We start from the raw sequence: 16004 nt of genomic DNA on the forward strand, positions 1-16004 counted from the left end.
TGCTTGCAGCCCAGGATCCTCTCTTTATGATTCTGCAAGCCAGGATGCACAGTAACAAGTTCAGGATGATGCAAAATGATACTGGCAGGAACAAGCCTGGAAAAGGATTTGCCAGAGAACAACATGCCTGCTACAACAGAAGCATCAGGAACTCTTGATGACCAAGAGAAAGTGAATTGTAGACTTCACTGTTCAACTCAAAGAGGTCAGGCCTTGAAACAGCTCACTTCCCTAATGGGGAACTCAGTTGTTCCCTCAAATAGAAATTGCAGATGGGAAGCAAAGGAGTTTGATACTGTCAAGGAAAAAGACTGCCTAAGCTTCCTCAGCTGAGGCTGGTGTTCCACACTTGCCTGCTGGGAAGGGGAAGACCAAAGAACATAAACTGCTATTGTTAAGATGGTTTATGTTTTCAACTGGACATCATAATTTGATTTAATTATTTGACAGATTGAAGATTCAAGGGAGACTCATATTAATTTTAAAGTTCTGATCCCTGAGTGGGTAAAAAGGCAGATGTGAATAAATGAAACAATCTCCCAATTTCTTTGGTGTGTCCAGTGTTTGCTTTTTGGCACTTGCAATTGCTTGTCTGCCCCCTACCCCTCTATGTAAATGGGTCACTGCCACAATTTGTATTGGTTTCTGTGCATTTTGGGGACTAGAAAGGCTGATGATTCTCCAGGTATGTTACCTACCTTGTCATGTTTCCAAACACTTCTGACTTCTACTTCCCAGCAGTTCTCAGCAGCTTAGAGGGGGATTTAGTGCAGATCTCCTCCTCTGAAGCCAGATTTCTTTTTTCACCTTTCCAAGGGGAGGTCGGACATACAGGTGAAACTCGAAAAATTAGAATATCGTGCAAATGTTCATTTATGTCAGTAAGGCAACTCAAAAGGTGAAACCAATATATGAGATAGACGCATTACATGCAAAGCAAGATATGTCAAGCCTTACTTTGGTATAATTGTGATGATTATGGCGTACAGCTTATGAAAACCCCAAATTCACAATCTCAGAAAATTAGAATAGTGTGAAAAGGTTCAGTATTCTAGGCTCAAAGTGTCCCACTCTAATCAGCTAATGAATCCATAACACCTGCAAAGGGTTCCTGAGCCTTTAAATAGTCTCTCAGGCTGGTTCAGTAGGAATCACAAGCATGGGAAAGACTGCTGATCTGACAGTTGTGCAGAAAACCATCACTGACACCCTCCATAAGGAGGGAAAGCCCCAAAAGGTAGTTGCAAAAGAAGTTGGATGTTCCCAAAGTGCTGTATCAAAGCACATCAATAGAAGGTTATGTGGAAGGGAAAAGTGTGGTAGAAAAAGGTGCACAAGCAGAAGGGATGACCGCAGCCTGGAGAGGATTGTCAGGAAAAGGCCATTCAAAAGTGTTGGGGACTTTCACAAGGAGTGGACTGAGGCTGGAGTTAGTGCATCAAGAGCCACCACACACAGACAGATCCTGGACATGGGCTTCAAATGTCGTATTCCTCTTGTCAAGCCGCTCCTGAACAACAAACAACGTCAGACGCGTCTTACCTGGGCTACAGAAAAAAAGAACTGGTCTGTTGCCCAGTGGTCCAAAGTCCTCTTTTCTGAAGAGAGCAACTTTTGCATCTTATTTGGGAACCAAGGACCCAGAGTCTGGAGGAAGAATGGAGAGGCACACAATGCACGATGCTTGAAGTCCAGTGTGAAGTTTCCACAGTCTGTGTTGATTTGGGGAGCCATGTCATCTGCTGGTGTTGGCCCACTGTGCTTCATTAAGTCCAGGTTCAACGCAGCCGTCTACCAGGAGATTTTGGAGCACTTCATGCTTCCTTCCGCAGACGAGCTTTATGGGGATGCTGACTTCATTTTCCAGCAGGACCTGGCACCTGCCCACACTGCCAAAAGTACCAAAACCTGGTTCAATGACCATGGGATTACTGTGCTTGATTGGCCAGCAAACTCGCCTGACCTGAACCCCAAGAGAAAGATGAGGGGCATGAGACCGAACAATGCAGTGGAGCTGAAGGCCACTATTGAAGCATCCTGGTCTTCCATAACACCTCAGCAGTGCCACAGGCTGATAGCATCCATGCCACGCCGCATTGCGGCAGTCATTGCTGCAAAAGGGGCCCAAACCAAGTACTGAGTACATATGCATGCTTATACTTTGCAAAGGTCCGATATTGTTCTATTTCCAATCCTTGTGTTATTGATGTCATGTAATATTCTAATTTTCTGAGATTGTGAATTTGGGGTTTTCATAAGCTGTACGCCATAATCATCACAATTATACCAAAATAAGGCTTGACATATCTCGCTTTGCATGTAATGCGTCTATCTCATATATTGGTTTCACCTTTTGAGTTGCCTTACTGACATAAATGAACATTTGCACGATATTCTAATTTTTCGAGTTTCACCTGTATCTTGTGGGTGGTATAGAGATGTTCTATAAGATACAGGATTGTGGTTTAAATGTTTTGTATTCAAAGAAACAAATTCTCATACATTTTTACACTATTCTAAATTTTAATAATTCCAACAAGAGCAAAGCCTTTGAAAGCTCTGTGTGTGTGTGTGTGTGTGTAATTATTTGTTTCAATAAAATGTGTTGAGTGCTATTGTATGCAGTATGTCATTAATTTTATGAAACAGTGCATTTTGAGAAACAGAAGTAAAATTTGGCTCTCATCAATCATGAGGGGAAATCTCAAGGCCCATCAGTTTAAGATGTTTGAAGATTAGATTTTGTTATGTGCTCTCATAACATTAGTGCAGAGAAGGTAAAGATAATTGCAACATTTTACCAGTATGCCTTTTGAGTAGATGATAAGAATTTCTTTAGGAGTATGCACTATAGTTTTTGGCTAGAATAGAGTTGCATTTTAATTACTTTATCTTAGTACAGAATTATAATAACAGAGGATGTTGGTCACCCTAGTTGTGTTGGATTATATTATCATGGGATGATTTAATACTAGATACCTAGTAGTAAATTTTTCTTGTAGTTCACCCTTGTAAAAGTAATGGATATAAACTGGCAATTGAGTGGAACATTTATATTATATAGCAGGCATTTTGATTTTGTGTTGCTTGAAGAACTGAGGCTGGACAAACAGAAATAGTTTGAGAATTGCCTGATACTTTTATTTTTGTGCAGCTGTTGGCATACCCAATTCTAAGTAATATAGAGTTTTATTAATTGGCTCAGGGAGTGAGTAGGCTCAACAAATTACTAACGGGTGCACTTAGTGCTTTCTTGCCAACCATAGCTTGGCTGCAACCATCACTACAGTAATGCCATGATTTATCTTTCCCATTCATAACACAACTTTGCATAGATATATAAAAATATTCTATTGTCAGAGGTGGCTACTGTGGTGCAGAGTCCTTTACTGTACCCTTTTTCTTTCATGCTATTAACTGTTGCATAGGCAAACCCCACATGACTATTCCTAGTATTTAATACTTTTTTATAGTTAAGTGCCTCAGCAAAGAACAACTTATGGACTGTAGTTTCATCTGTTTTCCAAATTGAGGTCTCATTAGTGAAGTTGAAGTACAAAATAGGGGCGATACTTCATTAAAATGTGATTTAGAGAGAGACATTTGGAATCAAAGATGTCTTGCTTGAGCAGAAGTACCTTTTCAGTGGTATAAGTTCTTCTACAAATTCTGCAGTTCTCCTATCCATTGTAGCTGTCTCATATTTCATCTCATAGGCTCAGGAATAGAAAAAGATTTTGGCGGAGAGCTAAAGTAGAAGTAAGGAAAACTTATTTATGTCAACAAAACTCTTCTCATTTCTTTCATTCCAATCCATAGACTAAGTGACTTACAGTAATGATCGTATACAGTTAAAATATTTTATAAAAATATATAATGTTCAATTTTACAGATGCCTTTGTAAATAGCCAGGAATGGACACTAAGTCGATCAGTGCCCGAGCTAAAAGTGGTAAGTAATTTCTCAGTATGTATATTTAATGCCTGTGGGTAGTTTAGATGAAAGAAATGATTTGTTTCTTTCAGCTCTTCAAATATTCTGTATCCTTAGATTGCAAAATGGGATGTGCAATGTATTAAATTTTCAGTTAAGTCAAATAGACAGATGGAAATATTTATTTTGGCTAAAAGGGTACTTATTAGTTGTGTTCTCTTACATTTGCTCTTTGTGGATTTCAGGCATAATGTAGAGGTGCCCTAGCTCATGATGTTGGTAGAGTACTGAAACTTGGAAGTACTCTGTGTATGTGTGTGTGTGTGTGTGTGTATGTATATTATGTATAATACTGGTTTTGTGTGTTCTTTGTTTGGATTATTGAGCATGTCAACACCTTCAAATTCTAGATAAATTCTTAATTCTGCTGGATATTTGTTCGTTGTTAAGATCCACATCTTTCCAGTAATATTTGGATTGGCTTGAGGAAAGAATGAAAAAGATTGGTTTAAGCCTCCCTCCCATTTTAAATAAGGTCCTAATAGTTTCCTGTTCGAAGGAGGATTAGGCTTGTTAACCTGATCCAAAGAAAGTTCACTGGATATCCACATTTTTAATCATAGTATCAAAAAAATTCAGTGTTTTTATTTTTGATTGTAGAGCTTTTTACTTAACAATGGGCTATGTGAAACATTAAAGCTTAGTTGTCAATGCTGGTTTATTTTATGGGAAGAGACCTTTAAGAAATACTATTAAGCCAAGTGATGGTGGAATAAATAAGATAATATGAAGTTAGAATAGGTTTGAAAAATCATTACTAATTTGGGGCTTGGTTAGGGGTATAAACTTGAATAAATAGATAAGTTATTTTAGACAAAGGCAATACTTATCATTAACATAAAAAAGAATCAAAAGGGATAGTGGTAGTTTTGTACAAAATATATTTAAGTGTAAACATTTTGCTTTCTCTCATATAAGCTTTTAGGTAAGTCATCATTCTTCATTATTATTCTGCAGCAGAGCCAACTATATATCTGCTGAACACCCTAAAATGGATTACCTTTTGAAGGCAAGGATAGGATTTAAAAAAAAAAAATTTTTTTCATTTTAAACATTCTGTAAGACAAAAAAGGAACAGGAATACAAGATAACATCTAAGAATAGCATATCTCAAAATTCATTTCTAGATCCCATAATCACTACCTATTATTATTAACATATTTATAATCTTTCTGGATCCAATAAAAATGTGATTTTTCCCTCTGTGAATTTAATATTCAGATTTTATCAGTGACGTCTTCAAAAGCAGCAATTGACCCTACCTTAGCACTCTCTTTGTCCAATAATAAATTATATAAGAATTTTCACCTTTGAGTAATTATTGATTTGGCAACTAGGAATAAAAATACAGTAAGTTCCTTTTTGTTTAACTTAACAGTAACCTCCTTGAAAATATGAAATAATCTCAATACTGGAATGCATTTTTTGTTTATATTCTGATTTCTTTAAATACTTTCTTCCAGAAAGGGACAACCCGTTTGCAAGTCCACCTCATAGGAAAAAGTGTTCCCTTCTGAATACAGGTAGTCCTCGTTTAGCAAATGCCTCATTCAGCAACCATTTACAGTTAAAACGGTGATGAAAAAGTAACTTTGTAATTAATCCTTGCATTTATGACCTTCTCAGGTCTGTAAAGCAAAGGAAAGCTGAAGTAAGATCATAAAATCATGATGTTTCACTTAGCAACCGCTTCGCCTAGTTGCCAGTCCCAGTTGTGGTCACTAAACAAGGACTACCTGTATAGCCCATCCAACATTTTGAAGAGTAACTATGAGATATTTACACTGTTCTAATTGGAGTTAAATGCTAGTGGTGTACTATTAGTTTTTGAGATTGTTCTTTTAAGTTGGGGAGGATGATTAATTGGCAGAATTGGGGTGCCTTGGGCTAAAGAATAAAAGCGGCAGAACAACTGCATTTCTCCATGCAAAGCATACCCTGGATCCACAAAGAACCTAAATTCCAAAGGTCTCAAAGTACAGCTCCCATCAACTTATACAAGGAAAGGGTGGGCAGGTGAGATCTGGATGACTGAGATTTAGCTGGATTCATCTGAATTTCTTTCAAGGAAAAATGGTAGCCCAAATAGTCCAATAAAATAGATTAAAAGTGCATTTCTATATCTTAACTTGGAAGTTGAAGTAATACAGGTAGTCCCTGGGTTAAGAATGCCCGGGTTACAGATGACACATAGTTAAGAACAGAATCTATTGTAGCAAAATTTGAGTTAAATACACAATGATTTGAGTTAAATACACAGTGGTTTGAGTTCATTACACAATACTATTTATACAGTATTATACAATAATACTGTTCCGGCTTACGTACAAATTTGACTTAAGGACAGACCTTGAGAACAGAACCCATTCTTAAACTGGGGATTACCTGTATAAACATTGAAGAATTACCCAGATTTGCTCAGTGTGGGGAACAGGATATCAGAATCATAGAATGTAAGGCTTGGAAAGGGACTTTGCAGATCATTTAGTCCAACTTCCTGCCCAGTGTAGAGATCCAATATGATAGCATCTCCAGTCATCCAGCCATCTTGCCTCTGTTTAGTGCCTCCCATTGAAGGGGAGTCCACACTTCCTAAGGCAGACTGCTCCATGGTCTTTTACTCCCCTTTCCAAATACATCCACATAGTCTACATATTTGATAGGCAAGGTAGAGAGTTCCTGCTACAGGATGATGATTAGTGTGGATCTCCAGGCTGTTGAGTTTTGCATGCCAGGGAATAAAAAATGATGTTATCCTGGTTCCACTAACTATATGGATTGTGTTTCTGAAGCCACTTCACTCCCACGGTTATTGGAAAATGTAATGGAGGACTAAATAAAGTTGCAGGGTGTTAGGATGATGTTTATTTTTACCTTTTGGGCATAAGCTGATATAAATATGTAGGAGTTTAGTATTAATATATCACTTATAGTAATGTACATATCTTGGGATAGTTTCTATTTACTTCTGTTTGCAAATTCATTCAAGAACTTAAATAAAAACTAACGCTCATATTTTATCTCCACAGGGAATTGTGGGGAATTTAGCTAGTGGTAAATCTGCTCTTGTACATCGTTATCTGACTGGGACTTATGTCCAAGAGGAATCACCAGAAGGTAAAATGATTGATACACTTTTACAAGCATGCTTTCTTAAACCAGGGATGGACAAAAGTTGCAGGGAATTACCAAGTATCATGCAAATAAACAGGACTGAGATTTCAGGAGTTTGGGGTGAATGGTTCAGGTTAGGTGTTTTATTTTAAGCCTATGCTACAGTTTACACACCATTTTATTAAATTTATTCCACACTAATTGCTGAATTAGCTTGATAACTTTTATTTTGTTTAGTCTCTCCTTCTGCTAATGAAGGGAAATCATACTTCTATTTATCTTGGGTTTGCTGCTGAATCTCAATTTGCTCTGATTTTTAATTGTTGGCGTGCAGCCTGTTGATTGTGGATTGTCCACCCCTATTTTAACATTTACACTGGGTGTTAACAATAGTCAAATATGAAATATTAGCATACAAAGTAAATTGCATGTGAATTGAAAATGCATTTCCCATGCTTACCTATATGTATTCTTAAAGAGATCAAACTAGTAACATACCTTGTTTAATATAATTCATCTTGACACATGAGGTCTTAAAACTATCAGAGCCAACTAGAATGCATGGTCTTTTCCAGTGAATCTCAGGGATAGGCAACCTTTTTGAAGCTGTGAGCACATTTGGAATTTTGAAAGCATTTCAGGGAGCCTCTCTCAAATAGGCTGCTATTGGGGAAAGGGCCTGGCTTATCCATAAAATGGTAGATAGGTACACTTTGTGGGATAGAGGGTATACTTAGAAATAAAACACTGAGCTGCAGCCACCAAAATGCCTAAAGGAGGGCTTAAATGGAGCCCAGAGGTTTTCCTTAAATAGAAGTGATGTTTAAGGTTTTTGCTTTATAATATAAAAATGTCCAATATTTGTTTGTTTATTATTCATTAATTGAAATAATTTTAAGAAAAAGTCAGGTGGGGCAGTGAATCTGGTAAGTACCAAAAGAGGTATCTGGAAACCCATTGGTGTCCTCAGACTTTATTTTTACCTGCCTCTGCTGTATATCTTTCTCAGCCAAAAAAACATGTCTGATTTTACTTACGAATTTACTTGCAACTGTGTGAGCAGTAAATTCATTTGATGCAGAATTTGCCTCTGGATGACTTGTCAGATTATCAGTACCAGTTATAATTATATTATTGTGAGATATAAGCACTATAATCTTATGTTTATTCTCTGATATCTGATATCATGAAACATTCAAAGATATATTTTGCATGTAGCTTCTTCCCTTAGTTATTATATCCAGTATGAATCATAGTAACATCTATTTAAGGTGCCATTCATTAAAATTAATATCTTGATTATTTGTATTTGTTCTCCTTATGAACTTTTAAATCCACCTGAGACACTGAATTTCTGGTTCCTTCTTTTCCTTACTGGCTGTTCCATTCTTTGCAGATATGGATGCAGGTAACTATATGTCCTCTTCATAGCAGCTCTTGTTTTGAAGACAGGAAGCAAAGCTTTTGTATTATTTCCCCTTTGTGTACCATTTTGTTTTCCATTTAGTTTTAAGTTAAGAACACATTTCACTGTTGTTACATGCTGTGGATGTCTCTTAGCAATAGTCATGTAGATCATGTGTGTGTAGCAGCATTTGCTTGAAATTACCATTTTTAGGGTGTTCGTTAAGTTTGTGTGCTAACAATATTTGGGGTAGCAACAAATAGCATTTGTTTTTAATTCAGGGGCAATTTTTTTTTCTTTCTAACTCTGAAACCTCTTCTTGAGAATGAAATCAATGATTTCATTGGATAACGTCCAGTGCTTATCCAATTTCATTGGATAACGTCCAGTGCTTATCAGTGGCTTCTGCTGTTTCAGGCAGGCATGCCACAAGCAGTTTTCACATACCGTTGAAGTATGTTTTGTTTATGTATCAGTTATCATTAATAACAGTTATGCATGGAACAAAATGAAATACAAATAAAATTTACCACAAAAGAACTGAGACCAAATCCATTGTAGCTAAGTTCAGATAATTTAAGTATAGGTAGTCCTTGGTTAATGACAGCAGTTGGGACCAGAATTGCCATCGCTAAGTGACATGGTCTTAAAGCATGATTCATGTGACTGTGCTGCTTAGTGATGGCAATTCCAGCACTCCTGATTGCCACCGTTAAGTGAATCACCATAGATCATTAAGCGAGGATGTCACATGGTTGCCATTTGCGACCTCTTGCTGACTTCCCAGCAATCACGTCACCGCAGGGATACTGCGACGGCTGGAACTCCAAGGACTGGTTGTAAGTACCATTCGTTCAGTACTGTTGCAAGTTTGAATGGTCGCTGAACAAGTGGTCATTAAGTGAGGACCACCTGTACATAAGGCTATTTTTAAAATTGGGATTTAGTATAACAATTCTATTACGCTAAACTAGTACAGCAGTACATTGGAAAAAAAGTGCAGTTCATTCCATCTTCAAGTTCCTTATTCAAATGAGCTGCATTTTTTACTAGGGCTACTTCTAGTATGGGGAATTTTGGAGGTCTGGATCGCATGGCTATCCCCATTAATTGAAAGAATTTTACCTATTTAAATATAACTGAGTAAGTAAATACTTGATGTTTGCATTAAGATGTTCATCTGGAAAATCATTCTAAATTTTAGATCACTGCATGCTTTTTTACCTTCTGAAATGAAAGAAGCCTATGACAGAAAAATAAATTGAGGTGTAAGCTAAGGTTTTAAAAGTACAGTGTTATTCATGAGTTTGAGAAACAGGTTTGGTGTTAAACCAAACAAATTCTGATTTGAACTGCTTTGAGTGTAAAACTTTGAAAAACTCTGCTTGTAGTGCAAGTGGGTTATTTTAAGTATTTTGGAAGCGTCTGACACTTGGAACAGTTCTGCTTCATATGAGAACACTGTTCAAAGCTCAAAGTGCTTCCAAAATATTCAAAACTATTTCTTTCAAGCTTGTAGCAACAATTTTCTTCTTGAAATGGGAAGTTTTGTTAAAATTCACACTTGAAAGAGTTTGAAATGAAACATTTTGCATGCCCCTAGGATATATTACTGGGATAAATAAAATTGATGTCCAGATTTATATTACACGGTCTGCAAGCTTCTGTGGTATAGTCCCTGACAAAGTTGATGGTACTTTTTATCTATTTGGAAATACCTCCATGTTAAAAAAAATATACCATTAACACCTAAATATTTTAGTGTGGAAGGTACATGACATAATTGTTTTACAGTTTCAGATCCTCTTCAGGTTATCAGGTGCGCAGTGAAAAGTGAGGATATGATTGGTAGTGATTCAGTAGAATTACTTAGAATATATAGGCTTGGTTTTGAATATTCTGTGTTAAGGAGATTAATGAAACTAATGTGGGATGGGGAGGGAAGAGTTTTGTATCACCATAATTTCAAGGAATGATGTTCCATTTGCATTGGACTTTCTGCAAGTCATTGCAATGGTGCACAGCTGTTGACTGCAGCGATAACGTTTCCTGAAATGGAGACAATATTTTTGGCTGAAGCAGGACATTGAAAAAAAAAATCTTATATATTCTCTACCATAGCAATAACCTTGGTCTTTCCATTTAACGTATTTACTCATACTGAGAAATGTGTGGATTTGAGAAAGTGTGCTATATGTTTCTTGATTTAGAAAAAGCATATGATGAAGTGAATAGTCTTGAATTATAAATTCTTTTTTTGAATATGGAGTTGAAAGTTGGATATTAAATCCAACAAGTGGGACATTTATTTATTTGTTTGTTTATTCATGCATGCATTACATTTGTTACATTACATTTAAAGCCCTACATGGCATGGGGCCAGGTTACCTGAAGGACCGCCTCGCCCCCATGATCTCAACCCGTCCCACCCGATCTCACAGAGAGGGCATGCTCCAGATCCCTGTGGTAAAAGAACTTCGACTAGCGGGATACAGAAGGTGGGCCTTCTCTGCTGTGGCCCCCGCCCTTTGGAACATCTTGCCCCCGGAGGTGAGACAGGCCCCCTCACTCCAGGCCTTTCGGAGGGATTTGAAGACCTGGCTCTGCCATCTGGCCTGGGGTGGGGAGGGAGGATATCAGAAATGGGGTTGGCTGGCCCCTTAGCGGCCTGGTGTGGCCCCTATCAGCCTCTTGGATTTTTTAGCTTTTTTATTTTTGTAATGTTTGGTTTTTATAACTTTTAATTGTATTTCTGATTTTAGTTTGTTGTAAGCCGTCCAGAGTCCCCTGTTGTGGGGAGATGGGCGGGGACAAGTCAAAATAATAATAATAATAATAATAATAATAATAATTTGTATCCGCCTGCAATCCAAATTGATTGTCAGTGTTTTATATGTAGCAATAGTACAAGTAGTCCTCAAGTTACAATTGCAGTTGGGACTGGGATTGCCATTGCTAAGTGATGCAGTTGTAAAGCACGATGTCATGTGACCGCATCATTTAGTGACAGCAATCCAGGCAGTCCCAGTTGTCAGACGTGTGGGTTGTTAAGCAGGAAGCAGAGGGAGTCTCAGGTAAGGAATGTGGGAGTACTGCAGGGGGCTGGGGGAGGCCCTGGGAAGCCCAATGCAGGCCACGTGCAAATTGGGGAGGGGGTGCTTGATGCAGTGTGAGCTCAGAAAGGGTGGGGAATGGGGAAGCCAGGGAAAGAGGGAATGGGGTGCATGTGTACAAGTGCAGGGAGGTCGAGGAAAGAGGGTGCAGGGTGTGTGCGATTGCAGGGAGGCTCTGGAAGAGGTGCAGGGTATATGCGTGTGTGTGCCATGGAAAGAGGGCGAGGCTATGTGTACACGTGTGTGTGATTGCAGGGAGGCCAAGGAAAGTGGGCGCAGGGTACGTGTGTGTGTGATTGCAGGAAGGGTGCGGAAAGAGGGAGCAGGGTACGTGTGTGCATGTGTGTGATGTAGGGAGGGTGTGGAAAGAGGGTGCAGGGTATGTACATGTGTATGATCACAGGGAGGCTATGGAAAAAGGGTGTGGGGGTGCGTGCAATTGCAGGGAAGCCATGGAAAGAGGGCATGGGATTTGTGTATGTGATTGCAGGGAGGCCAGGGAAAGAGGGCATGGGATGTGTGCGAGCGAATGGGGGAAGGAGAGTGCAGTGCATGCGAGTGAGAAAAGTCAAGGATGGGGAAGAGACCTACCCCAACAACTTGCAACTTTCCTTGCTGGCTTCCCATTGATTTTGCTTGGAGGAAACCGGCAGGGAAGGGTGCAAATAGTGATCACATGTCAGGCCCAGTCCAGGAAACAACAGTGAAACTGTCCAGTTAAGTTCCTTTATTTGCTTATATAGATAGAATCCTGCCAGACTAAATCTATACTCCTGCAACTAGTGGATATACCCTGGGAGATTCTGGGGAGTGGCTATCCTAAACCTCTTATGCTTCCCGTGATCCCCCTGTGGGCTGTGTTGGCTTTTGTCTCCTTTCCCTTCCTGGTGGCCTTGCTCTCTGTTGCTATCTCTTCATAGATACATTCCTTCACATCACATGACCATGGGACACTGCAACTGGTCATAAGTGCAAGCTGGTTGCCAGGCACCCAAATTTTTTGACCGCAGGGGCGCTGCAACGGCCAGAACTTCGAGGACTGGTCATAAGTCCCTTTGTTCAGCACCGTTGTAACTTTGAACAGTCATTGAACGAATGATCATAACTCGAGAACTACCTATAATCCTTTACTACAGTGACCTGCAAAATTTACATTCAGTGCTAAAATTAAAGGCTGTTCCATTATCTTAATAGTTTAACTTACTATAAGAATAACTAGGGTTTAAAAAGTAGCACAAATATAGAAGCATATACCAATACCATTAATGTTATATATCTATATATTTGGAATTTCAAAATCAGTGATAAATACAACTATATAAATCTATGTAAGATGTATACTATTATATAAAACTATATATAATTCTAAAAATGTCAAAATATAAATGGCTAGACAGTATATAAAATCCCTAAATTACTAAAATTTACAAGTAATTTCAAACTGAATGTTAATGGTGTGACTGTAATACTATGATGCAGAAATCTAGGTAGGACATAAAAGGAATAACAGAGAATCTAAAGGTTGAATGGGCACTGCTGTAATCAACCTGATCACTCAAATGCCGAAGAGTGTATCAATCAATCTTTATTACAGTCATAGACCAGTAAGACCATAAGTTTATAAAACAAGCATAATCAAACTTGGAATGTTAACAACTTGTAGTGGGAGGCATATATATTAGAATACACTTATTACCTGTTCAGCTCAACGAGTGAGGTCTAGGATATAGCCTATATTGTTTATACTAACTATGTACTAACTATGTACGGATTAAAAATATATTAAATGTAAAGTATAAAACTTAAAAGTCTACATTGTGACTATGCTATATGTAAAAATAAGTATAGGCAAAATTATAAAAAGTTTTCTAAGTATACAAGCCATTACAGAGGTTAGCCTTTTGGTCTCTTGGTGAGGCAGATCTTCATTGCTGCTGCACAGAATCTTGCTACCTGCTCTGTTACTATAGGATGTTCATCTATGAGCAACAGTTGCATGTGCTCGTGGTCTGTACGTCCAGGATGTTTGGCGATCCATGGCATAATAAATTTGATGCGGGGGTCTTCGTAAAAGGCACAGTGCAGGAGGACATGTTCTATAGTTTCAACCTCCCTTGAGCCACATGGACATAATCTAGCGGCCAGTGGAATTTTTTTATACCTTCCCTCCAAGACAGCAGAGGGGAGGGCATGGCAGCGTGCTAAGGAGAAAGCTCTCCAATGGCAGATAATTTCAAGTTGATTGAGATAGCTGGCGACTGAAACTGTGTATTTTTTGGATGCAGGGAACAAGAAGAGTGGTGTCTTTCCTATATCTTCTTGTCTCTCAATGTCCTTTATTTTTTGTTTTAGTTCTTGCTTTGCTCGATTAAAATCCATCTCCAGGAGAGTAGCTGGAGAATATCCTAATTTTAGAAGATTTGCGTTAATGGCCTTAATCCATGACGACTGGAAATTATCTTGGAAGATACAAGGTATAAGACCCTGGGGGTGCAATTTAAACTTTAACCAAAGGGTTAGAGAGGCTAAGCACACTCTAGCTGCAACCCTAATCATACCAGTTTCAAGTCGAAGATGAGCATTTGACATGCATCTAGGCATCTGAAGAAGTGCTCTAATAAATTTGGCTTGCATTTTTTCCAGTGGCATGGAACAGGAAGAGGAGGGGCCCACTAAGATTCCATAAAGGAGTTGCGCTAATGACTTGGCCCGGAATAATTTTAGTGCTGCTGGGACGTAGGATCCCCCTTAGATATCTGCCAGTATTAGGTGGACCAGACCAACAGGGTTGTGGAGTAGTTTCAGCCAGTGAATAAAAATATTGATCCAAAGGCTGGATTGGATATATGAGTTTAAAGCATCTACAGTAAGCATAAAATAAAAAGAAGAAATAATCCCTGTAGATCCAGATATACACTAAAAAATAAAAGAAAGATACAAGATGGCCCAATCTAACTAGAATGCTGTATAGAACAGCTCAATTTTCATCTGCCTGAATGCAATCAAGGAGGAATCTCCTCTGGGAGACTGTTTCAGAGAACTGGTGCTGCTAGTGAAAAATAGTGCCTCCTAGCCTCATTTCTTCTTTCTTTTCCAAAAGTGGGGAATTAGAGTAGTATCTCTTGAGGTGATCTGATAGGTCAGCCTGGTTCCAGGTAGAGCAAGTGTTGCTACAGGAACCCAGGTGACAAGTCATAAAGAGCTTTATGGGTCTTAAAGCACTTTAAATTGCATCTGGTATATGATGGAAAGAAAACACATGTAAGAATAAATGGAAGGCTTAGCAAATGGTACAGCATTAAGTAAGATGTAAGAAAGACATTTTGGTTGTTTAATGTGTTTATAGATAAATGTGTAAGAGACGCTCGTTGGATGAGGATGTGAATGCACATGTACTTTTGTGTGCAAATGATAACTGCAAATTCAAATGATTTGTAGCATTTGTTAGATTGTAATATGCAAAAGGATATGAAAATTAATGTATCAAAGACCAAGGTGGTAGTGTTTGACAAGGAAACTGGAGCGCACAGTTACAAGTTATCTATAAATGGCAAAAAAACTAAAGCAAGTAGATGAATGTGAGTATCTTGGTTGAATCTTTGCTCTAAAGATGGGAAAATCTGATAGTAATAGATAATTTCTTGCAAGGAATGATTGTTGGTCAAAAGAAGCAAAAATGGTTATAGGTGAGAATGTATTTCTGCCCACCTATGGAAATAAGAGTTGGGTATGTCAGGAAAAACATGGAAGTTGAATGTAGTAGGAATGGATTATTAAAGAAGCATGTATGAAAAAAGGAGAAAGGGTCAAGAATGAATAAGTGCTGGATTGATGTGGATTGATTACAAACGTGAGTGACCAGCATGATAGAAATTTGATGTGGTGGTATTGTCACATAGAAAGATTGAATGAGGATCAAATTGTGAAGCCACTGTGTTTCCTTTTCCCCACTTCCCCACCTTTTGGAATGCTCACCTGGACATGGGATAGCTGACTGGAAACTGACAAGACTAATCAGTTCCACATCTTCTGCCTTTGTTTGCCTCCTAGCCACTCCTCTGCACTTTGGAATGCTCACCCCAGTGCTGAGAAAATTAGCAAGAAAGGGATTAATGTCTGAATTTACATTTATTGGAGAGGAAGGAATTACAGGAGAGTAAGCAGGCACACAAAGGGGAATACCCATTGAAAGGAATGCAGTGGTGCTGGCAGCCATGAACGCTGGTAGCCACGAGTGCACTTGGTGCTGGGAGCAGCAAGTATGCTATGAAAACAGCCCGGTGTATTCCCCGTTGTGTGCCTGCTTACTCTCTTGAAATCCCTTCCTCTCCAATCTCTCTGTGGAGGGGGGGAGGAAAAAAACAGGTCAGGCACAGACA

The 16004-nt window shown here is 38.6% G+C and overlaps 1 protein-coding gene across 2 annotated transcripts in view; it reads left to right on the forward strand.

The window, feature by feature from the left end:
- AGAP1 (ArfGAP with GTPase domain, ankyrin repeat and PH domain 1) overlaps positions 1–16004 on the forward strand; it is a 428513-nt gene that overhangs the window by 38979 nt on the left and 373530 nt on the right. For both annotated transcript variants that reach the window (XM_088132847.1, XM_088132845.1), the window contains exons 2-3: positions 3893–3951; positions 7023–7110. In XM_088132847.1, the coding sequence (XP_087988973.1) occupies positions 3893–3951; positions 7023–7110 (147 nt within the window). The remainder of the gene's footprint in view (positions 1–3892; positions 3952–7022; positions 7111–16004) is intronic.

The sequence above is a fragment of the Python bivittatus genome, unplaced genomic scaffold (genome assembly GCF_059951505.1).
Source record: "Python bivittatus isolate LINGU-HERP-01145 unplaced genomic scaffold, Pbiv_v1 ctg000020_np1212, whole genome shotgun sequence".
Classification (NCBI taxonomy): domain Eukaryota; kingdom Metazoa; phylum Chordata; class Lepidosauria; order Squamata; family Pythonidae; genus Python; species Python bivittatus.